Raw genomic sequence first — 26474 nt, forward strand, 5'->3', positions numbered from 1 at the left:
ATTTTGCTTGTGTGGCAATTATTATGATTAAGTCCCCCCACACTCATAAATACACTCCACAGGAAAATTCCCCCACACCCATACATACCCTACAAACAAATGCCCCATGTCTGTAAATACCCTCTTACTGCTAAATGCTTCTATGCCCATAAACTCTCCCACATCAATAAATATAAATAAACCCATAAATCTTCCCAAGTCACCTGCTACATGGCCAACATATCAGCTGTGGAAGAAAGTGGGGTGGGGGTCAGGGGTAAGTTAGTGGTTAAGGCATTGGACAACAGTTCAAAAGGTTCCAGGTTCAAGTTCCACGACCACCAAGTTGTTCCTGTTTAACTGCTTTGATGTATAATAAGATAAAAATGTAAGTCGATCAAGTTAAGGGGGGGCGGGGAGATGTAACATGCTAGTGTAAAATATTATAGACCTCTCAGAATCCTAAACCTCTACTCCAAAACAACTACAATGATTTTTTGTAATGCAATGCTGTCCAAGGATAGAGCACTCTTTCAACAGTAAGTGGTAATAAACTGCTCAAGCTGCTCGCTCTTAACACTAAAGCTTTTTGAGGACAACTTCAATACTGAGCTTGTTTAAGTCCTAATACTGTTTCCATTGAGGGTAAGTCACTCAAGTCTTGATACTGTGCTCTTACGATAATGAACTATCAGTACAATCTATTAATCTACTGATATTGTACCCTGTACCATTCTGCCTCTGCCCTCTGTTGAAGAGTGAGAGAGAAACCTTTGGGTTATGTACAGTATAATCAGTCATCTTATATGATCCATGCATGAACATGAGCAGTGCTTTCTGGGATTGTTGGCAGAAAGATTTTTTGAAAGCGCTCACTATGAAAAGAAATGCCTCTGAGCTGAGACATTGTGCCTTGTGGAGGACTAGTACATGAAGACAGAGCCCAGTACTTAGGGGGGGTCAATCATATGATCTCATCTCAGACAAAGAAACAGTTGTCTACGCTGCTTGTACTTGTACCCCATCACAAAGTTTAAACTTTACAAGCATTTGGAGCTCACTTTATCTATCCAAATCTGACCAAAAGTTTTTTTTTTAACTTTCATTCTATTCTATTAATTCCAATTAATTTTAATTTCAGACTTTTTTTTTAGATGTTGAATATTTTAGTATACATCAGTATTATAGTTTTTATATTTAAAGGATGAGTATCTGAACTATGGCGGCTCTCGCCATGCACCTCCAGGGTCCGGGTTTGATTACGGCATCGAGGTCTGTGTACATGAAGTTAACATGTGATTTCCGTGCTTGTTGGGTTCCCCTCCGAGTACCCTGGTTTCCTCCCACAGTCTATGGACATGCAGATTAGGCTAGTTGGTGTTCCCAAATTGTCTATAGTGTATGAGTGAGTGTGAGTGCCCTGCGATGGATTGGCACCCTGTCCAGAGTGTACCCCGTCTCGTGCCCTAAGTCTCCTGGAAAAGGATCCAGGCCCTCTGTGTTCCTGTACAGGATAAGCAGTATAGAAGATAAATGAATGAATGAAAATATATGGATGAAAATGTACATTCCATTATCTTAAATATATTTGCTCTACTCTGAATTTGTCAATGACATAGTGGAAGTATTTTGCAATATGTTCTTACATTGTCTGCTTTCAGTGATTTAAGATAAAAGTTCTGTATTTACAAAGCTTCTTAGAATTCTCTCAGAGAGCTTCTATCTTAGTTTTAAAAGTCCTAGCTGAGAGTCCTAGACTAAAAGTGATTTAGAAAACTTCTCAGAGCTAATCTGAGTAAGGAAAGGACAAAAACCTTTATATTAGTGAGGAGGTGTGGTTGACCACAATGCTAGGGATGATGCAGCAATTCAAGGACTGTGATTGATTGATAAGAAAATAACCTCTGACCTCTGCAAAGGTCTTGAAATGCGATCTTTGTGAAAATAGAATACATGATAATAGAACAGACAGTGAAACCATAATGTTTATATATGAAGAAATATAAACCTGTATAATCATACAGGCTACTTTATGCCAAGTGTCTGTTATAGGCTAAATATCTTAATATATAAATTAATTAAAGCCAAATGTTGAAAATGTGTTTACTTTTATAGCAGCCTATTTCCACGCAGTAGTAACTATATTTAAGTTCTTACATTTATTTACCATACTTTATTTTATTTACTAAAAATGGCTGAGCTTTTACCAGTTTACATGATTCCAGGATAGTCTGTTTAAGTTGCACTTTTGGATGGTATGAGGTCAACAATCCAGGAGAGATGGAAGAAAGTAAAACAACAAGAAATTTAAATTGGACAGAAGAGGAGTGTTTACTTTTATGTTTGGTGTTTGGAGAATATTTCTTCTTTTCGCTATTTTGTCATTTGCTATAGAAACTCTTAAGCCCTTAAAATCAGTTTCTCTTAGAAACTGTTTTTAGGGCTAAAATGTTTTGTGAATGATTTTATCTTTAGTAAGATTTAGTCCCAAATTTAAGGGTAAATTCATAATTCTAAGAATTTTCTCAGAATTGCATCACTAGGAGCAAATTTTAGAAGTGCTTCATTATGTTCTGTTTGAATGTTAGTTGTCATAATTTATGCCACATGCATTTCTTTTTTTAAGCTTTGAGCACTTGCCCCTCTGCTTTGCTATGGTGAGAATGTTAAAACCACATTGAAAAGGACAGGCATAAACTGTAGCAGGAAGTAAGTGAGCAGAAAATATCACTAAGTAAAAAAAACAGTTCATTATTTCACTGAGATAATTGTGTTATAAATGCTGAATATTCACAGTTGGTAAATGGTATATAAGGAGGTATTATTTAGGAAATATACATTTTCATTGAATTTATATAGCGTTTTAACGATGGTCATTGATCACATGATCAGATGGCCATTGTTAAAATGTTAATATGAACACGCTTGGCTTGTTTATATCCCTGATGAACAAGCCGAGCGTGACCGTGACAAGAAAAATCTCCCGTGAGATGGCAACAGGAAGAAACCTTGAGAGGAAGCAGACTCAACAGGAAACACATCCTCATTTGGGTCATATCAGATAGCAGGGATTGATCTGCAGTCATTTGAAAGTCAAATTGATTTGAAAGTTCAATATACCAGAAGATTCGTTTAAGTTAATATGGAGTCCAGTTCATTATTGGCGGCTAAAGTAGACTGTAGGAAATTCCAGTCCTGAACAATGGAGCGACTGCAGGAGGGACACAGATCCACCGAGAACAGCTGTCTGCATCAGCCGAGGCCAGGTCCATCTTCATGGTAAAGTGGAACCGTCACTAGTCACTACACATATCCTAAGCAGATCACACGGGGCATCCATGCAACGAAATCTCCAACCAAAAGCGGGGCACTGAGTTGAGTCAAACAGTTGAGTCTGGATCACTGCCAGCTCAGGAGCGACTTGTGTAGCTCGACGGGGAGAAGAGAAGAGAAGAGAAGAGAAGATGTAGAATAAAAAGAGAAGAGAATATGGTAACAGTCACATAATGTATATCGTGAATGGATATTTAGTGCAGACTGCAAGCAGGAACGATTGCTGTTCCTCTTTAATACCACAGGTGGAATGCTCTACACTGTTCACACATTGATGGGCACGGCATAATCCTGGTAGGAGCAAATGATTTGCTTCCCAGATAGCACACTGCTGAAGGGCTAACGACTGGCCAACGGCAGTGCAAACATTGAGCCAAAGTTGGCATCAGTGGTTGGCCCAATTTCATTTTGTCCACTGGCCCAAAGTTGGCTCATTTGTGGGGCCAACGATGGGTTGGTACAATGTTGGCACAACGTTGGTTAAGTAGATAATGCCAAGGTTGGAAATTAAATAAGATTCTTTTCATCATTGCCTATACTACAGAAATTAATTTATTAATTTTATTTGTGATAAAATTATTACAGACTCAAGAACTCCAGCAGGACAAACTATGGCAGCTTAATTAGAAGAGAGAGACATGACGGAAAAATTAACATTGGTGCTCCCTGTGAAGTATAAAATTATTAAATTACACACGCTCAAAAATAAGCCAAGCTTGTATCATTTATCTGTGAAATACTTTTTACTGAGTGCCAACTGGATCAGCAGATTGACTTGAAAGATGACAAAACATACTGTAGATCAGAGGTCAAACAGGTCACATATTAAAACATTCGTACCCATTGATAAAACACAGCAATAACTAACCATTAAAGAACACCACAAACAAATGGGCTTCATCTAAAATCATTTTATGTTTCTCTTAATTGCAAATAATTACTTGTCACTAGACAAACACATATCAAAAATATATGTTGCTATATGTTACGCCACCTCTTTCGGCAGATCATGTATCATCTGATCTGCACACAACTTGTCACAGGTTTTACACCGGATGCCCTTTCTGATGAAACCCTCGCATTTGATCTGGGCTTGGGACCCACACTGCATCCAGAGGCTGGGGTTTGGGCATTAGCTGGGAATCAAACCCAGGCCCTCCATCATAAGCAGGAAACCTACTACTGAGCCACCAATGGCCATATTAATACAATATGTACAATATATGTACTGTGGTTTATGTACATGGCTCCCATATAGTGCATGCATATTTTGACCAAACCAGATTCGGCAACAAAAATTAATGTAATGTATTCCGATTTAACTGAAATATCTCACAGCCCTAATTAGTAAATACAAAAAAAAGCATCTTTCTGGAAATGACATAATCAGACATAAATTCTTATTGTCCTTTTGTTGAAAAATTAAAGATTTGACACTATTCACTGTAAGCTGTACATGCCTAATTCTTCCATATGGGGGCAGCAAAGCTCTGCATTATAACTGTAGTTAAATTTGTAAATCAGAAGATTGGGTTTGCACAACTGAAAGTAGGTTATGTATACATGAGAATACTAAGTCATGGGACAAAAATGCTCCAGGTTTCTCAACTCTTCCCAAAGTGAGGAAGCAACCTAACTGTTGATGAGCAGTTGCAAGAGTGCACTAATAGCAGGGTTCTGAGGTCAATGAGAGAGCTTACAGTGACATGCAAAGTCTAAACAGCCTAATCAGTGAGGCAGAACAGCTGGATCACAGAACGACTTAACTCCATCTATTCTCCATCTGTTCTGCTTTTCATCTTACATAAATTTCAGTAATGTTTTACGGGCTAGTCCACAAAACTGTATGAAAATTATTCTCTGCTGCCAGCTGGTACACAATAGTAGCTTTGCACCATTAATATAATGTCTCTTACAGTCTGTAGCAGGTTTGTCAAAGGAAGGCCACATCGCAACAGCGGTAACGCACTAGAACAAGCCCATAAAGGACTAAAAAAAAACAGTTTTGTACTTAATGCCCTTTATTTTATTTGTGGTACAGTCGCTATTCCAGTTCACGCTACTCCAAAGAGGTTAAAACCAGTTATGGTGTATTTAGTACAAGTTTGTTTTATATATTTTGTTAGCCATCTGGCTAGTTTACCATAACTTTGAAATATACCAGATTTTAGCGGAACTTCAGAAGCAACATATACAGTACATTTTTGGCTGGAATGAGGGTTGTGGAATTTTGGTCCGATTGCCAATGATTTAGATCATTTTAGTGACTCGGTTCTTTGAATCCCGTTCATCAAAACGAACGAATCTTTTATCGAGTCATTTAGTTCATTTAGTTTTTTTGTTCAAAAATAAAATAAAATGTTACTTTATTAATGAACAGACACACAACACGTCTACATACACACATTTTAGCTATAGTTCCAGTAATGAAAATATTACAGTGCAGCTAAGGACATATGTTAAACAGAATGAGCAGCTCACCTCTCGGATCTTGATGAACAATTCGGACTAAAAGACTGAAAGGTAACTATGCCTTTCTGTTTTCTGTACATTACCTATGGTGGTTTTGTGATGCTTTGCATCTGTGTCATGTTAAAGAATCGTTCATGAACCCATCACTAATGCCTACATTGTACTCACGTCCCAGGTGAGAAAATGTCATTGTTGGGGTGCAGAGCAGGAGAATTTATATTGAAAAAGTAACATTTTAATGTAGTTTGTCCCTGGTGCAGAGACCATGGTTACCTTTGACAGAATTTTACATTTTGCTTGTCATTTCACAGTATGCCTATTCACAAACAAGACTTTCTGATATTATATGATATAACATACTGAGGAAAAATATCAAATTTATATAGTCTATGGTTATAAAACAACATTAGTGAGAAATGGAATATATCACTGTTATTTATTTTATAGTAGGACTGTTTAAATGATTAAATAAGCTATTATTTATATTATTTTGTATTTAACCCATGCTAGACACCTAATAAGATATTAATACTAATGAAATATGAATAGTAATCTTTTGACTTTTCTTTTGATTGTGTAAAGCTGCTTTGCGTCGATGACAATTGTTAAAATCGCTACGCAAATAAAACTGAATTAAATTGAACTAATAAAGAACTTTGAATTCTTAGTTCTGAGTGTTATACTTTATCTACATCTTTATTTGTGGAGAGAAGAATAAATACTGCAGCATAAATCAAAACTATTCTAACACCACATTCACCTATGTGTGCATGTGTGTGTGTGTGTGTGTGTGTGTGTGTGTGCATGTGTGTGTGTGAAGTAGTTTGTGTGGATTCTTTGATGTCTGGCTAGTGCAGCAGGTACCTACATGTTGTATTTGGGCTTTATGCTTGTCCTGCACCACGTCTTCTATCTTTCCTGTCCCTCTTTTTTCTTCCTCCCTCTCTCTTTGAAGCCTGGTGCACCTGAAAGGAGACAAAAGGAGATTTGGGAATGTGTGACAAAAGGCCCTGGTGAGGGTGTGCACTGACTCAGCTAAAGCTCGTCTCCTCTTCAAAGAGAGCAAAAGAGTGCATGTCCGCAAAGAATATGTCAGAGTAAGTCAGTCTACAGGGGAAATGAACATAATTATTAATGGAACTAGACATATCCTATATGTGAAAAACTTTTTCCAAATTTACATAGAAGTTTTGGTTTGTTGTTTAAACCAGATAGCAGACAGATCTTGTGAGGCACTTGAGTCTTGGAGAGGGGGAGTGGACGTTCTTTTGTTTTGGGTTTATAAGTGCCTTCTTCTTAATGCATAAAACATGCATCCTACTTCTCAACAGCTCAATGTGCTGATGATCTATACACTACAACAGCACAAGCAACCTGGGTGTTAAATTTAACAGATATACATATGAAAACTAGTTATATGTAAATTAGAAATTTGTATGTATAATGTAATGTAATATAATACAGTATAATAAAGTGGCACAGAGTCACAGCGGTTATTACTGTCGCCTTACACCTCCAGGATTGGGGGTTTATATCTCATCCCTAATCTGTGTGTGTGTGTGTGTGTGTGCGTGTGGGGCTACACCCCATTCAGGGTGTAACCCGTCTTGAGTTCCCTGAAATAGGCTCCAGGCACCCAGCAACCCTACACAGTGTAAGTGGTATGATTGGATAATACATATAATATGTTAAAACTAAATAAAGGTATACAATTTTATGGTACACTGTGTGAAGATCCATAATAGGTTTCACTGCAAAACCAGATGGTTTTCTTTCTTCCAAAGAAGCAAAAAGTTTTCCAAATGTATGAATGTTTCATGCATGGATTCATTGAGTCACAAAGCTGTTAAAAAGCACATATGCCAAAAATATGATGACCATTTATTATCATATTTTTTTTGCAATTTTATAATTCCACCTCTAATAGTTTTGTCACAATTGATAAATCATCCTGCAGCTGTCTTTGTGGCAAGGTAAATACACAATTTATATAATGTGCAAAGTATACAAAAACAAAACTCTTTTGAATTGCAAAAGATTTTAAAGTTTATAAGAAATATTAAAGCCAATGTAAAAAAAAAAAGGTTTAAAAGGCATGTCATCATCAGCATCTCTACCATTGTGGTAATGACAACTGTGGCAATAACAAACTGTAAATATTCTCAACATTCTCCAAAAGTCAATCGAAGTATAGTTAGTATAGTCAATAGTTTTACTTCACTGATCAATCAATCACTGATCACTAATGAGTGGCTCTGAATAAATGCATAACGATTTGCATTATTACATCATGATGTAGTGTGGTCCTTTGATGTTATGTTTTGCCAAAAACGTAATTAAAGAGCAAAGCTTTAAAAAGAAAGGTATCCCAAATTATACATTTTGTTATAAACAACTTTGTGTGCATGAGGAAACTTGACAGAATGAGTGTAAGTCTCAGGAAGAGTGTTTTGCAGGCAAACCAAAGACATACACAAACACATATATATACATTCGGGATTATTAGTCCTGAATGCCATGTCAGTTTAAAACTCCACCTACATTTTTACCGCCTCTAAAAATGTGTGCATATTAGGTTTATGTGCAGGTTGCACAGTGGCGCAGGGGTTAGCACTGGCCTCTTGCACTTCCAGGGTCCGGGTTCGATTCCCACCTCGGGACTGTGTGCATGGAGTCTGCATGTTCTTTCCATCATTGGTGGGTTTTCTTCGGGTGCTCCGATTTCCTCCCACAGTCCAGACATACACCTACTGTGTGACCTGCGATGGATGAACCCTCACCCAGGGTGTACCTCGCCTCGTGCCCTAAGTACCTGAGACAGACTCCAAACCCCTGCGACCCTGTACACAGGATAAAGCGGTATAGACGATGAGAGAGAGGTTTACTGTACATACTAATATGAGGTATTAAGTAAATATCAGTTCAGCTGTAATCGTTTCCTGTCAGTGACGTATGCTTGACAGATTCTGCAGGTGTTCCTGTCATTCTTTATTGTACTGTTGTCCATTTCTCTCACCTCCTCTTTTATTTCTGTTTCTTTTAGATCATGAATTTGTCAGTTATCTCGTGGACTGGATATAAAAAGTCCCTCAGATTTGTGTGATGTAAAAATTAAACCTGGATAAATGATGTTTAATAAATCAAGTCTTTTCTCACTTTTCATCAAGTGTTCAACATGATTAATATCTGGATGCTGATTGGTTTGAGTTAATACTGTATTGGCAGGTGATTTTTTTTTGTTAGATCTCTATAGCCTGCAGGTTTTGTACCAATATTGATTAATATTTGGAACTACTCATTAAGCCCTGATAACATTTTCAGGCTCAATAGTCTAAAAAATAAAGAAGTTGTCTTAGTTTTATACCCAATATATCTTATAAAGCCATGATTAAAAGTTGTGCCTCGGTCTCATCAAATCATAATATAAATATATATTTTTATTACATGGTTTGGGTAATTAGGTGGGGTGGTATGTTCTTTATCCTTTGGTCATTTTTGGAATCTGCTTTCTAACTGTGGTGTCCCATTTTCTCTACTTGTTGATGGTGGCCTAATTCTAAATTCTAATGCGCTAGAAATTCTTTTGTACTTCTCACCTGGTTGATAGTTTTAACAGCAAGATACTGTACATGCTTTGTAATCTTTAAGTGAACCAAAGTATCTTTGTGACAATAGATACATTGATATGACAATTGTGTTTAACAATAATCTTAAAATGATGGGTCTTTGTTGTTTAATGTAAAATAATACAGAGTTGCTACATACTCCTGATAAAATTGTAGGTTTTGTGATGTAAAAATGAGAAAGAAACAAAGAAAAATCATGTCAGACCTTTTTTCCACCTTTATATATAGCAACCATAAAAATGTAAGTCAAAAACAATAATAATAAAATAAAGCATAATATTATACCTTTATAATGGCTGTCATATGAATCTAAAGAAATGTCACTAAAAAAGGTGATTATATATATATATATATATATATATATATATATATATATATATATATATATATATATATATATATATATATTATTTTAAAGGATCACTTCATTAATTATGCCCATTATACAGGTGTGCATGATAATGCAACTAGGTTATTGGATTTTTGTTTCCTTTTTCTTAAATTTTCTTGAATATTAAATGCTATATTAAATAATTTTATTCTTTTTGTTTTTCACTTGAATTTTCATGGTTGCTGTATATAAAGGTGGGAAAATATTTGACATAAGTAATCTTGGTTTATCAGGACTAAAAATTTAATCAGCTCTGAAATTGAATTAGTTGAAACAACAAAGACAGAGAATTTTAAGATTTATTTTTAAAAACAATAGTCATATCAATACAGTATATCTATCTCTACAATGTTCAGTCATTACATTAAAACCATCTGCCTAAAATTGTGTAGGTACCCTATTGTCACCAAAACAGCTCTGACTTATTGAAGCATGGGTTCCACAAGATCTCTGAAGGTATGCTGTGGTATCTGGCACCAAAATGTTAACTGCAGATCCTTGAAGTCCTGTGAATTTCAGGGAAAGGTCTCCAAGGATCCATGGAACTTGTCTGGCCAGCACGTCCCACAGACGCTTGATCGGATTGAGATCTTGGTAATGTGGTGGCCAAGTTAACCTATTGACTCATCTTTGTCGTGTTTCCCAAATCGTTCTCAAACTATTTTTGGAAGTGTGGCACGGCACATTATCATGCTGAAAATGATCATGTTATTAATTCAGTTCAATTTAATAATCCTGTGAATAGCCTATTTAACAATGGACATAAGAAAAGAACTGGGGAATACCACTGACATGAAGTTGTGTACAATATGTACGTAGGTGGTATGTGTCAATGTACTATTCATATGATTTCGAGTCCCTGGGGTTTTCCAGCAGAACACCGCCCAGAGATTCACACTGCCTTCATCCCGCAGCGCATCCTGGAACCAGCTATTCTCCAGGTAAGTGATGCACATACTACAGATGTCCACAAGATTTATGGACATCTTCTTCCATTGCTCGGTGCTCTAGTTTTAATGCTCACATTCCCACTATAGGTGCTTTCAGTGGTATCTACTGTATTTAGTAGATATACAGGTAATGCAAAAAAGTTTAGGCACCCCTTGATAAATAATTGGTTTTGGTGATTTTTTTATTGAAAATATGTTAACACAATCTCTCTTGGAAATGGAAAAAATGCACAATATTTTTAGTAAACATTGATGCATAGTTACTTCTTATGCCATAAATTGAACAAAAATTTAAAATGAAAAAGTTATTATGGCACTGTGCAAAAGTTTGGGCACCCTAACGGTTCCAAAGTCTCAAATTCTTTTTACAAAGTTTCAGAACTGCATCTTAGCTTGTTAGATCTGATGCATGGCAACAGCTGTCATAAGTAAATGCCAATTTCAAAGCTTTACAAATACTTTACAAAGACTCTTCAAACCTTGTGCACACACTTGCGAACACTCAACATCCATGGGTTCCTCCAACTATTAAGTTTTGCCAACTATTGCCAACTATTAAGCATGGGGGTGGATCTATCATGCTTTGGGGTCGTCTTGCAGCCAGTGGCACAGGAAACATTGCACGGGTGGAGGGAAGAATGGATTCCACTAAATACCAGCAAATTCTGGAAGCAAACATCACACTAACTGTAAAAAAGCTGAAGCTAAAAAGAATGATGGCTTCCACAACAGGACAATGATCCTAAACATACCTCGAAATCCACTATGGAATACCTCAAGAGACGCAAGCTGAAGGTTTTGGAATGGCAATCAGAGACCCCTGATTTAAACATCGTTGAAAATTTGTGGGTAGATCTTAAAAGAGCTGTGCATGCAAGACAACCAAATAATATTACAGAACTAGAAGCCTTTTGCAAGGAAGAATAAAGGAAATCCCAAGTACAAGAAATGAAAGACTTTTATCGGGCTATAAAAAGCGTTTGCAAGCTGTGATAATTATCAGAGGAGGTGTTACTAAGTACTGATTAAGTAGGGTGCCCAAACTTTTGCACAGAGCCACAATAATGTTTTTATTTCTTTTTTCAATTTATGACATAAAAAGTAACTATGCATCAATGTTTGCTAAAAATATTGTGCATTTTTTCCATTTCTAAGACTGGATTAACATCTTTTCAATTAAAAAATCACCAAAATCTGTTATCAATCTAAACTTTCGCATAAGACTGTATATTTTTTTTTAATGCCTGAATTATAACTATACACAACTCTTAAACACACTTTAGAATAAGCCAGCAATTCACATTACAAAAGCACACAAACAACCTGCAGATGAAAAAAATCTAAGTTTATGTTTTTTTTTTTTTTGTCTTTCAACATTTGGGTTTGTTTCTGCCAGTAGGGGAGCTCTAGATTTATTTCTGCTTAAACGCAGGAATGCAGCAGATCCTTAGTCCATCAGTCTGTCCACCTCTGTACAGTACACTCATCATTATTTTCACATTAATCATCTCGTAGATCCCTACATAGCTGCACTGAGTCAACAAAACTGTCACATACAGTAGATTCCAACAGTTGTTGTGAGATTTTATTACTTATTTTAATATTTTCCAACCTCCCATAAAACTCTCCAAAATTTCAACAATAACCAATAAATTTTTAAGCACAGGAGATATTTTAATATAAATATTTTCAATATAAACATGTTTCAAATGTTTCTTTGTAACGTTTAGTATTTATATTGATCAATCTATCTGCAGTTCATAAGAATCTGACACTTCATTCATTCATCCATTCATTTATTCAGCTAAGTTGGTGGGATAGCCGAAGTGTGTAATTTAAACTCAACTAAATCTGAACAGTTGAACATGCATTACAGGATGCAGTGGGATCCAATCCATGTGTAATTTCTTTGTCATTTCTTTGTAATATCTTCATATTATTTCTTTCTACTATTTTTTTAATTTTATGCAAAATCAGCAGTCACCAAAAGCATTTATCCCCATGCCTCTGAAGCTAAGATGAAGGATACCCCCCACCATGTTATCTCTGTAGATCTGAATCTCAGGCCTGTCTGCTCACGCCTCTCGCCGACCCGGCCTGCTGGGTTTGCTGTGTGTTCAGGTGCTCAGATTATAGCTTTGTAAAAGACACAATATGTCTGTATTTTTGGTTTACTGTGAATTTTATCAGGGCATCAAACTGTGATACAGACACTCTACATAGCCAAGTTTGTACTGTAGGATTACCTGTAATCCTTAATTTACTGGAAATCTTAAGGATCCAGTTTTGTATTAAAATCCTGATGACTTTGCACTAATGAATTCTTGAAACCCAAATCAATTAAATGAAATCACTCCATGTCTTTCTCTTCTTTAAATTATTTTGATTGCTCTTCGTAAAAAAGATTTTATCTAACAGCCTGATGATGCATTGATTCTGTGCAACCTCTTAAAAGGTTTTATGCAGGATCCTAAACCAAATTAAACATACAGTGTGTCTCAAAAAGCTATGACTGTGTAGGCCAGGGGAGGGAATTTCAGAGAAGACCAACAGCACTGGTGACGTCAAGTCTAAGCAGGGATCAACTTCCATTCTCAAGTGCAATGACTTCCATATTTGATTCAATCTGCACCCAAGTACACTGTATTGTTCCTGCAGACTCTGAACGGTTCCCAAGCGATGGTAATATCACTGATCAAAATGAACCAGACTTTGGGCTCAAGCTTTTTCTAAAACTATCCAGAGTCCTAAAGTGAAGACTGTCAAACTAAGCTGATTCAAGAACTTGTGAGTGTTTCACAAGGAGCGCAGTGAGGCTGGAGTCAGTGTGTCAAAAGCCACCAGGCACAGACATCTTCAGAAAACTCTTGTATTCTGAGTATCAAGCCACTTTTGAACCAGAGACAATGTCAGAAATGTTAGAAGTTTGGGATGTGATATTATCTGCCGGTGTTGGTCCATTGTGTTTTATCAACTCAACCGTCTATGAACCGATGCTTCCATCTGCTGACAAGCTTTATGGGGATGGTGATGTCCTTTTCCAGCACAAGGCCAAAAAATACTCCTAATTGGTTGGCTGACTGTGATATTAATTGGCTTGAATGGCCAGTCAACATGCCTGGCCTGAACCCCATAGATTATCTCTGTATTGTCAAGAGAAAGATGAGAAACACTCGACCCAACAATACAGATGAGTGGAAGACTGCTATCAAAGCGACCTGGTCTTCAATTGGACCTTAATGGCACCACAGGCTGATCACCTCCATGCTATGCTGAATTCAATGCAGCATCAATGCACCAAATATTAAGTGGATAAATAAACATATGGTTCAGAAGAAAACTAATCTGCAAAATATAAGATGTTGACTTTTTAAATTAATGTTAATTTAAGGAAATGTCAAAGAGCCCAAGAGCTTCATCTAACACTGTATAAATCAAATGGTTATGTGGGAGTGATGGTGGCTATATTTTTGTTTGCCCTTCGCTCAACACCAAGATTAACTCAACGAGACAGAACTGAGTGTAATTGGTAGGGTGTTTCCAAGACAACTGGTGGCCTTTTCTCAACCAGTAAAAGAAGTCAGTAAGCAGGAAGTCACATTGTTCCAAGACTCAGTGAACTAAACTAATGAACTGAGAGGGCCACTGCTGATGATTAAAGGGCAGTGTCCCTCTTTTCTTTCTCTCTTTCTCCCTCTCTCTCTCAGCCCTCTGAGGTCACGTGCCTTTCTTTCAACAAATACGTGATGGCTATTCTCTGCTTCCTTCATTGTCTTAAAGACATACCAGTCCCTTCAACTCTTCCTCTGCTGTGTGGCCTAGTTTCACGTTTATAAGTGAATGAGCGTGGTGCATTAACAGACTGACTCCAGACTTTAGAGTTCTAACAGTGAGTTGACCCCCAAGGCTTGTGATGGTCTTGCTCTGAGAACAGAGGTCAAAGGTCAACACATGTTTAGCAGACGGAGGTAGAGAGGACAATAGTGTGTCAATGAGAAAGGAGACACTGCTAAGAAGGGAAGTGTTTAGAACTTTGCCAATCATGTCTATACTACTAAAGCTACAACAGAAGTTATCTACAGTGAAGTATTTATATAAGCAAATGCATTTAGATAGTTAGGAATAAAGTGTGGTGGATTCAGAGTCTTTGGCAGGAACACAAGTTATGCAACAGGATTAGAGCTGCAGAGGATTAGAGATTACATACTCTCATGCACATGAACATCATGGCAATATTGGGCTTGCAATTATGTATTTACAGCTCCTTATCTGCGGAAAAATTATCATCTTTACTAAAAGAAAACACAATGGTACATGGTAAATGTTTGATAGGCTTGAACCTCTAACCAAAACCAGATTTAGTGTGCTTTAGGGTTCATTCTTCTGTTGAAAACTCAGTCAAACTTTAGTCAAATTTTCAACTGAACAGATTCTACAGTATTATTGTCATGTTTTAAAAGTTTAAAAGGAATGGAGATCATTATATGAATCCTTGTAGACATGGAGAAACACCCAGTATCTTGAGGAGACAGTGGAGTGTTTAGTGGAAATGGTACTTGCTCCATCACCTGAATGCCCGCTATGTGTCATATAGTCTGAAAAGTATATTTATATCCCTGTAGAGATGACAGATGGCATTTAAAATAAATGCAGATTTACTTTATTATCTAAATGTTTTATGCTTATTTCTTCGTAAAAGGTTTCAAAATTCTTGTAAAATTAGAAATAAGAGAACACTTGAACAGATCATTTTCTAGTATTGTTCCTTTTAATTCCCCCGACAGCACTTTTGTTTGTGTGTGTGTGTGTATGAATGTGTTTTTTACAGCTCTGATAATTAGAGGGGCACCAGCAGTCTAAGCATAATCCAGGTGGGCAGAATCAGAGGGAAACACCTGCTCTCTCTCTTTCTGCCTCTCTCACGGTCTCTCTCGCTCCCCCTATCTGCTCATCACTTTGTTCTCTGGAGCGCTGCCATTTAATTAAGTTTTCAGGTGCTGTGAACAGGAAAATGGAAGCCTGTGTGTCTTTATAACTTGTAGAAGAATGTATAAGGCCTCTTACTGCAGAGGAAAACATAAAACTGAATCCTTGCATAAGTTCATGGTGTGTTAGAGAACACTGCAATAATAGAATTGGTCCCAGTGGAACTCTTATTTCTGTTGTAAAAAGTTTATTCAAGGTTGTTTTCTAGCAACATGGAGGCTCATGGAGACTCAGTTGGTTCAAGGTTTAGTGCCAAAATAAATACTATTATAAGTTGTGTTTTATTCAGCATTGTTTGTTGACATATGGGGATTCGGAGCCTGCTGTGTGGCAACTACATGGTATAATCTGTGACTATATACAGCACAGCAGATTACACAGTAATGCTATGAATAGTCGTTTTGGTGTATACAGAGTTTAGATTCCTCCAACAGCAGTAGACTCATTAGTGACATTTTACTGCATTAAGAAAAAGAAGATAATGTCCATTGCCAGTTCCTCTGCAATCATTTACTGCCGTAGGTTCTAACCAACATAACACAAAATCTTTTACTAGCTTATCAAATGGAGCTGAGAGCCATTGTTCTCCAAGTGGGGTCCATCATACCCAACACACGCAGTCATCTTTTTTTTACTACTATTATCACAAATTACGTGATGACTCTGAAGATCACAGTAAACTACAACCCTTATCATTAGACGTGCTAAAGCTAGTTAGTTGCTATTGCTAGTTGTAGGAGTTGCTAAAAGCAATTTTAATTGAATAAGTTTAGAATTGTGCTTCTTGTTCATATAAATCCCCAAAAGTACACATTTAATCTAACCTTGAATTTATCTGCTTTTGTAATAAATGTAGGCCTAGTGTAGTTTCAATTATGTATAAATGTTTCATTTTATGCGGTTATACATATTGGTTTAATATGCTAACTACCCAAAAGCTGGATTGCTCTTCTAAAATTAATCTATGCAGTGGTCAAAAGGGGGATTTCTGGCATCATCATTATCATTATTATTATTAGTAGTAGTACTAGTAGTAGTAGTAATAGTAAAGCTTATTGCAACCTTTTTGATTTTTTTTTTCACCTTGTACCTTCAGTGTTGGGGTGTTGGAGTTCAATTCCTTCCTCGGGTCTGTGTACAGATCTGTGTGCGGTCTGTGTACAACAGTCTCCTTACACAGTCCAATGAATTAGTGTTCCCAAAATGGCGGTAAAGTGTTTGCCATACGATGGATTGGTACAGGATAAGTGGTATAGAAGATGAATAAATGATGATAATATTAATAATCATTCATCTTAGTAATAATACATCTTTTTAAAAACGTATTAAGAATGTAATAATTACATTAACATTATTATCCATCCATCCAATTTCCATACCACTTATATATTTTGAGGATGCACAAGGATGGGGTGCCAACCCATCACAGGGGACAAGTGCGCGCGCACACACACACACACTGCAAGCAATTAGTTAATTCCTTTCAGCTTTCAGTGTTCTTTGGACTGTGAGAGGAAAACGCAGTACTTGATGAAGGAAACCCACCAAGCTAGGAGTGAACCTGCCCACTCTATACACACACAGAGAGACTGGAGTCTGGTGAAGAACCCCAACCCTGAGGAGACACGATGGTGTGACACCAGTCTGACTGTTTATAAAGTTATTATTATTAGTAGGCAGCTTTCTGCAAAACATTGAAATTTATTTTTAATTTTACTTTGATGCTTCATAAGTGATCTCGGCAGCAGTAGTTGTAAAGTTTGTGTGTGTGTGAAAGACAGAGAGAGAGAGAGAGAGACAGAGAGAGAGAGAGGTGCCCATTAGAAACACACACACACACACACAGAAGGACAAGTACAGCTTTCCAACTTTCCGCCCGCGTTCCCCCCCTCTGTGTGTGTGTGTGTGTGATGAGTTGTGTTAACACCAGCGCGTCTCCTCACTGCCCGCGTTAGACTTTCTCTCCCCTCACAGCTCTCAGTACTCGGAGTACAGCAGCGCGCGCAGGTGAAAGATGGCGCGAGGACGCGCGGAGTTCCAGCTCTTTCTTCTTCTTCTGCTGCTGCGTGTTTGCGGCGCCGCCGCGCAGGACTTACCGACGGACGGAGTGAACGGATTCAGCCTCCATCCGCCTTATTTCAATTTGGCAGAAGGCACAAAAATCACAGCGACAGCCACCTGCGGAGAAGACGAGCACAGCCGCCCGGTCCAGGACCTCTACTGCAAACTGGTCGGAGGGCCTGTATCAGGGGACCCGAGCCAAACCATCCAGGTGAAGAGTGGGTTTGATTTGGGATGATGATATTTACTCTCTATATGTATAAAACACACCGTGTAAAATACAAACTGTATCACGGTCCCATTACTTTTTCTTCACGAGCAGGTTGCGCTGTGTGATGGTTGCCAAACCTGCTCAACATACGCGCTCTTTATTTAAGAAAAATATTCTACTTGCATTGCTTTGCATAGTTTTTGTTTTCCAGGTAAACAAAATGATTTTGTGTTTAATCGAAAAGTAACTCATATTGTTGATGATGCATGTGGTAGTATACTGCCTTTAAATCTAATGTAATCAAAATTTCGAGAACAGCAACAGAGTAAATACAAGCAGGAGATCAGGTGTAATGCGGAGTGATAAGAGCGGAGCTGGCAACACTGCTCACTGGCGTTGTACTAGTAGATTCATTAATCCAGTTAAATTCATAAACTGTACTGTTACAGGTCTGTAAAAAGTAATAACACTTTTTTGTCCATTTGAGTCAATCTAGTTCAGCACCATAAAGTTTTGCAAAAGGCTGTGGAGTACCCTTACCCTTTCATGTGTTCAAAATCTGCCATCCAGTCTGAAATGTATAATAAGTTTACACTGTACTTGGTATTGGACTGTGATGGCCATTTAGAACAAAGTGTTAATGTTACACCTTTCGCACCTTTCCAGGTAAAAATCTGGGTAAAAACCCAGATTTGCTTGTATAGCGCTTTTAAAAACAGTCATTGTAACAAAGCAGCTTTACAGAATCAAAAGAAAATTAGGGAAAGGAGTATGACATGTGTGAAAAATATGTATAAATAAAAATGGTCAGATTGTCCCTAACAGTTCATATGTTTAATTGAACTATATACAATGTAAATATATATGTAATATAAGTATTCCTGAATATTTCCTAAAGTTCCAGCTGTGCTCTCAGGAACCATTGTAAGAGTTACTGCATTTTCCTCTCCCAGTCTGCAAATGTTTATTCAGCACCGTAGGTGTCCATTCCGAGCTAGCGGTCCACTTTAGCTCATCCCTAGCTCCTCCTGGGGTCTGGCGGTTAACAGGTTGGTGAGATCTTCAAACATTGTAAAATGCGAAGTCTGGTGTAACGTTACTAGTAGCATTTTCTCCCTCTAAGGAATTTGTGGCATTTGGTCCATGCATAAGGCCTTAGGGAACAGAGACCTGAGAGCTCAATGTGTCAGATCAAATGCAATCCTAATGTGGAGCAAGTCAACTCTATTTAAAGCCTTCCATTTCTGTGTGAGATAGAGCTGAAGTGATCTGCGGATAAATAACTGGGCCTTCTTAGGCAGATATATTTAGATCTGTTATATACAGTATATGATTCATTAGTGCTAAAGTGTATTCCTAAATTCCTTCTTGATAATCCATTAATAAATCCTCTTTTAATCAGTGTTTGTTGACAATTTATCAACTTTAATAATAGAACGAATCTCAGGTCATAAGCACACTTATCTTTGGTAAAAAAAAAGACTGATGCAGTGGCATTTATTTAAAGTTATGCATTAATTTATTCACTTGTTAATGCATTTATTATGCATGAATCCAATAAAGAATTAGGGAGAATTAGGGAGCCATCACATGCCCAATATCTCAAAATTAAAAAATAGGAACATGGACTTTTTATGCTGCTTCTTCTTTTAGACAAAACATTGTTTCTTAGACTTGTGTATATCTGAATATTCCATTGAACTAGTCATTAAGTAAAAGTCATTTGGTTTAAGAACAGTTGTGAGTTAGGGATTAAGCTTTAAAAAGTTTGCTTACTCTGTGATTTCCGGCATTTTCGTCAGTCATAACAACAGCTCTTTGATGGATTAATTTAACAATATGTTTTACCTAAACTTCCTGACCTACCTAGTTGTTATTGGATGTACTGGACTTTTTTTTTACCTACTAGTGTAGATTTCACTGTTAATTAAAAGCATCAGGATACTTACTGGGGAAACCCTCTGCAGTCTGTTTAAAGAGACTATAAAATTCCTGGGCAATAAACCTATCATGTATTGTTAAAGAACTGCTAGGCATCATAATTCAATGCAGAATTTTTTTTTTTTTTACCAGTAATGAAGTAATTCCTCAGAGGTTTGTTGCCAGGGTAACATTCTCCATTTTGTTCTAAAGTCTGGATTAACAGAAATAAGTGGAAGTGGTGAAGGCTTAAGGATCATTGTGTGGCAGGGACACCCATAGGCCCTGACCTTCTCAACGTTCTCATGTTGAGCTTTCTAAGGCTTCAAAATTCCTTAACTATTCAGCAGGAAGAAGCATCATCAGTCTTAAATCTTTGTTTGTTTGTTTTTTTGTAGTGAAATTTTGGATTTTTTTTTACTCACTTACTTCCAACAATTTTACTCTCTCCCTCTTTTAGTCGCAATCAAACACGCACACCTTTGTCAGACTTCTCTCATGCATGAAGTTGGGGCGTGATGAGAGCTGCCGTATCTGAGCTTGAATATATGAGTACAAGTTTCCAGCCTATTTTGACTTGACACTTAACGGCACAAGTTGTGAAATGCTCTCACAGGAGACGCAGCAGTCCTGTGTACTGACGCAATTACTGTGTACTGCATATGTGGGGTGGAAATGTGTTGTAAAATCTTTATTTGTTCTTCTTTTTTTTATTTTCTCAGGGCCAGTACTGCGACATATGTGACACGGCAGACAGCAATCGAGCCCATCCCATCACTAATGCTATTGATGGAACTGAAAGATGGTGGCAGAGTCCTCCCCTTTCTCGCAGCACTGAATACAACCAAGTGAATGTCACGCTGGACCTGGGACAGGTGTGTCTCTCTCTTACTCTTTCTGTCTCTCTCACTCTCTCTCATCATGTCTATTTACTTTGCTAGCTCTCTCTCTTTCTCTCTCTCCCTCTCTCTCTCTCTCTCTCACACACACACACATGCACAAACAAACTGTCCACTCTTTTTTCCCTATTGTGTAAAGATCACAATAACACCTACAGACGTGTTACTCAGCGCTGCTCTACATAACACACACTAGTTTGGATGGCTTTCCTGTTTAGAATTTGAGAATGGGATCTCGAGTTGAACGCGATCCCGTTGCATTCAATAGCTGCAGCTGTTTACTTCTGATTACAACAATTTGTTTTTGTATGTATGTATGTAATTTTTTCATCAGCTAATTTTTTAACTGCTTAAAAAAAAACACTCTTCAGTTCGTAACCCGTAAACTCCCACACCTATTAATTTCCCACACACTCACCCCCACCACCAGCTATTGTACTGACTAAACACTTTCTGGCATAGGATTGCACATGCCAGGTCAACAAGAGGGAGTTTAGAAAGAAAGCAAAGGGCAGGAAGAAAAAGATAGCGCTTGTTTGAGGCCTAATTAGATTTTTGAAATTTAGTGATAGAAAGTTTATTTTAACAAATAATAATGCAATTGATGAAGAATCTGTACAGAATCTGTTTGATATCCTTGACCAAAGTATTGTCTCATCTTTCTCTGTAAGTGACGGGGAGCAGAAAGCGAAGTAATTACAGTAGTGACATGCTCTTATCCTAGCTGTGAAATCAGGTCTGACATTCCTGCCTTTGGGCTACGATATTTCCATTCTGTCACAACTCAGGTTAGCAACGTGATAGCAGCCGAGCACTTTGGATGTTTTTGTGTTAGCCGACCGTACAGTCAGGGACTGTAACCGGCTTTGTGCTGTGTGTTCTGTGTGGGAGTGTCTGTGAAACCAGCTGATTAAAAAGCAACACAAGGACAATCAAATATGGCCAAGAAAAAGAGGCTGAGAGAGATTTCTGTGTCTTCAGTTTTAATGTAGAGGATTTTCAGGTTGGAATTTAAGGACCAGAATGCCTTATTTCTCAGAATACGTTTACCTGTGTGTTTGTGTGTGGCATTAGTGTGTGTGTCGAGTACAAGCAGTGGGGTCCTTTTGACCCCCGGAGCAGGAGAATGAGATTGGAATGCTCCTGTTAACACGATCTGTCTCAACCTGCACTGGGGCCTAGCCCAAATTACCCCCTCACCTCAACTCTGCTTTTTTTCTTCCCGCCCTTCTTTTCAGTCCTTCCCCCCTCCCTCATTCCTTTGCTTTTGCTTCAAGTGCCTCCCATCCACCCATCCACCTCTTGGTCCTGTCCAAGGCCTTTGTGCTCAAGGCCCAGCATCTGTAGTTCAAAGGATTAAAGCTACAAATGTTTAAACCTACTTGAAACATCGTGAAGATATTACAAATTCAAAAAACCTCCGTCAACAAAGTATCACTGTTTCTATACTGTATATGTACACAAAGACAGTTTATGTAAATGCATAGATGATTTAAAGGTCTGATCTCAGTGATGGTGACTACAATCACTATACAGGAATTAGGTGTGGAAACACTATCCAGGAATTTCTTACAAAAGAGAAAGATAATTTGCCTCTGTGGTACGTCAGAAATCATCTTTTTAAACAAATACACTTAATTGAAAAATGCAATTATGCATCTTTAAATAAAAGCAGGAAAATAAATACTGTACTATACATTAGCAAATGTACAGTACAGTAAACTAAACTTTACCTTTAGTGAAATCTCAAGTTAAGTATCCAGTAAAGTCTTAGAGGCACTAAAGAACCAGGATGTTGGTTTCATGTAGTCAGTGGAACAATTTGAAATTTAAACAACTGAACTCAAGCATGGTGGCTTGTGTGTGTCCTCTCCCATCTTCAAGGTTAAGGGTTAGAATAGAGATTGCATGTTCTCCCTGTGCTTGGTAGGTTTCCTCCTGGTACTCCGGTTTCCTCCACAGTCCGAGGACATGTGGTTCAGGTTGATTGGTGTTTGGAAACTGCTTGTAATGTATGGCTGCGTGTGTTTGGCACCCCTACCAGGGCGTACTCCGCCCTGTGCCCTGAGCACCCTGCAAAAGGATCTCTCGTTTTTCCATTTTTTTTTTCTTTAATAAAATGCGTTTGCATGTGTATAGTGTACAGCATATTTGTTACATGGACTTGGTAATTTATATTGTTATATTTTTAAATTGTAATACATTTAGCCGTACACTTATAAAAGTGATTATGGCCTCATGTAGCTCTAAAATGTTGATATAGAGGTAGAGTATATGTTATTAGAATAAATTTTATTTCCTAAGGTTAATGCATGGTGGTATAGTGATTAGCACTGTCGCCTCACACCTCTAGGGTCTAGGGTTCGATTCCCACCTCTGGTCTGTGTCCATGGAGTTTCCTCCTGGTGCTGTTTTTTCACACAGTCCAAAGATATGCAGATTAGGTTATTTGTTGTTCCCAAATTACCCATAGTGTGTGTATGTGTGTGTGCGTACCCTGGGATGGATTAGCACTGTGTCCAGTGTGTACCTGCCTTATGGGAAAAACTCAAGGCCCTTGTGACCTTGTACACAAAACAAGCCGTGTAGAAAATGAATAAATGAATAAATATAATGGTACAATTATTTACTGTTTTTTTTGTTTGTTTAACTTAAATATTTTATTTGATTGGGATTCAACGTTTTTAAATTAACATTGATGCATTTACAGTAAGTGCACATTATACCCCAGTCTTTAATTTCAACACCTTAGAATTCGACTTTTACATTGTTTATTTAAAGGGAAAGTTGTGCCCTTTTCCTGTGTCGGTATCAAGTGTGAGTGTCAAAGGCAAAATAGTGCTCCATTGTGTGTCATGTGCAGAGAAGGGCATGGTGCCAACTGTAAGGACTCTACAGTTTCCTGCCATTGAGTGAGCCACACTGCCATTAATAGTGCTCACTTTCTCTCGCTCACTCTCTCTGTGTAACTGATGGGAAAGCGTCAGATCAGGCTGTTTGTTTCGACCTCTGCTTCCTCTCTCTGATTCAATAGCAGCCTTCCAGTGCTGATTGGGATCTGGCTTTCTCTTGCCAAGTCCATGGAAAGGGAGCATCTGACCAAAGTCTTGGAGTGCTTGCTCTTTTTCCAGTTTAGCTTTCGAGAGAATTAATATAGAATCTCCTGGGAAAACTGTGCTATTCAGTTTTATGTTCAGGGTTCCCACACTATTTAGGAACTAATTTAGAAAATATTTCTAGGACGTTTTTCATGTAAACAACTATAACTAATATCATGCAGCATGCTGGTTTAGTAGTTAAGGGTTTGAATCCTCGGGCATGTGTGAATAGAGTTTGCATCTCCCCCCTGTGTTTGGTGGGTTTCCTTTGGATACTCCAGTTTCCTCCCACAGTCCAAAGACATGCAGGGTAGGGCTAACTGGTGTTCCCAAATTGCCTATAGTGTGTGTGAATGACAATCGGCGTTGAGCTGGCAACCCACTCCCTACAGTAACTGCCACACGAAAGACAGATATGTGTCCAGAGTTGGGCCTCCGAGTGGCGCAGTGGTAAAGTGCTCACCCTATCATCCGGAGACCGCTGGTTCGATCCCTGGGTGATGCTGTAACCTCTTGCAGCTGGAGGTCTAGAGAGAGCTCTCTCAGAGGGGAGGGATGAGAGGTACTTGGTGCTCCCACATTAATCACGGCTCTACAGCCAATCAGGGGTGTCTGTGAGCTCACGCAAGCGGAAGAAACGGTTAGCACTGTCCTCCGAGTGTGTTACACCGCCCCCAATGGTGTGCGAGCGAGCAGTTCGAAAAGATGCGGTCGGCTAATGTGGGAGCCCCCTAGTGACGGGGAGGAATTGGACGTGACTAAATTAGGGAAAAAATCTGGAAAACCCCCCCCCAAAAAATTTATAAAACAGAGAGGGGAGTAGCTGTCGTCCAAAATGCTGGATGGCCCATGGACAGACCAAAATATAAAAACAAAATTATATTATAGTTATACTGATGACCTCTATGCTATTAAAGTCCAGGGGTGTTAGAGTCCAGGGGTGTATGCTATTAAAGTCCAATAAGGGGTTAGTGTGGGGTAGGGGTTAGTTTGGGGTAGGGATCACTGTACATAGGAGATGTCCATAGTGACCATACTGTCCCATCAAGTTTTCAAATTGAGAAAAGTTTCCATTATTCTGCTTTTGCTCTCACCTCTGTATTTATGAGACACGGTGTTCACATTAATCTTTTTATCATAGTATATTATCTTTCTGTCTTGCCTTTTGTTTCACTCAGATCTTCCACTCTCTTGTTTAAATTGTCTGCATAAACCTGCAGTGATGTATGAGAGAGATGGAGAGAGAGAGAGATGATGATGTTGGAAGAGTTTAGGTGGCACGTGTGTGTCAGTTCAAGTTAAATTTAGTTGGATACATAATCAGAAAGGAATTTACTTTTTCCTTTTTTTTGAACCCCATTATTCATGTCACTGGAATGTAGCAGCTTGTCTTGGTGAGAGACTGAAAGTCACAGAGTTCACTGGAGACCACCGCAGGCATCAATCACCACTGATTCACCATACGTGGTGTTTAAGCCTCTGGCCCTCAATCCCCTGCACTTTTTTTGTTATCGCCAGAAGCAGAAGATATGTGCTGTTTTACTGTGACGATATACAGGTGTATGGGAGACTAAATACTGTATGTAGAAAATATGAAATTGTTTCAGGGTCCTGAGCTACATTTACCCTTATTCATTTGTTTTCCGTCTGTCAGCGTTTCCTCCAGATTCTCTGGTTTCCCCACACCTATAAAACAACAAAGGAAAGTATTGTTATTCATTACACATTAGGGAGCTACTTGTTGGTTCCTTTCTGTTTTGGAATCATTATGCTTAGCTTGAGTAGACATTATTTGTACTGATTTGATTGGTTTTGTCTTACTTTTTGTCAATGGTCTTGACTCTTGAGTTTTTTTTCTTTCAATTGTATGTGTTGTCTTTTCTTGTTTGATAAGAAGTTATTCCTATTTCCCGCAAACAAAGCATAATGATTGGCATAATGCCATCTCGTTATAATAACGGCTTAGAGATTTCTGGTGTAGATTTGGACTTATTTTCATTTGAACTTAAACTTGACATGGCCTCAAAGTCCTTAAGACTCGGTCTGGACTTGATCTTGGTTAGTTCAGGTTTTAGACTTGCCTTGATCTTAATTCCAGCTAGGGTTAGGGTTAGGGTTAGTCTTAACTATGGCTTCACTTCACTTGGATATACATGTACTGTTTGTCACCTCCCGTCTTCGATCCCCAATCTGCTGTACATTTCCATTTTAAAAGGGATGGATTAACAATAATAGGCAGATAATGTCACATAAAGCCTAAGGGTTTTAAGACATTTGTAAGCCCTTGCTTGTTTTTTGTATGATGACATATGATGCACAGTATTGAATAGTTGTTTTGTACAGTTATCCATTTGTGCATTTTTTGACATTTGAAGGGTTTCGCAATAAGACTGTCTGTGTATGTAAATCAGTAACTAGCCCAAGAGCCGGCTCTGGGAACAGCTTTATTGTTTATGGACTTTAAGACCTCTGCACGCACCATCAGCTTTTGGAAATCAGCTATTTACAGGTTCACTGGTGCAAGAAATGTACTCATCTCTAAACATCC

The 26474-nt window shown here is 38.1% G+C and overlaps 1 protein-coding gene across 2 annotated transcripts in view; it reads left to right on the top strand.

The window, feature by feature from the left end:
* Positions 1 to 17640: 17640 nt before the first annotated feature.
* Positions 17641 to 26474, top strand: part of lama5 (laminin, alpha 5) — a 73928-nt gene continuing 65094 nt past the window's right edge. For both annotated transcript variants that reach the window (XM_053481786.1, XM_053481787.1), the window contains exons 1-2: positions 17641 to 18009; positions 20652 to 20804. In XM_053481786.1, the coding sequence (XP_053337761.1) occupies positions 17752 to 18009; positions 20652 to 20804 (411 nt within the window). In that variant the 5' untranslated portion in view covers positions 17641 to 17751. The remainder of the gene's footprint in view (positions 18010 to 20651; positions 20805 to 26474) is intronic.

This window comes from Clarias gariepinus, chromosome 22, assembly GCF_024256425.1.
Source record: "Clarias gariepinus isolate MV-2021 ecotype Netherlands chromosome 22, CGAR_prim_01v2, whole genome shotgun sequence".
Lineage (NCBI taxonomy): Eukaryota > Metazoa > Chordata > Actinopteri > Siluriformes > Clariidae > Clarias > Clarias gariepinus.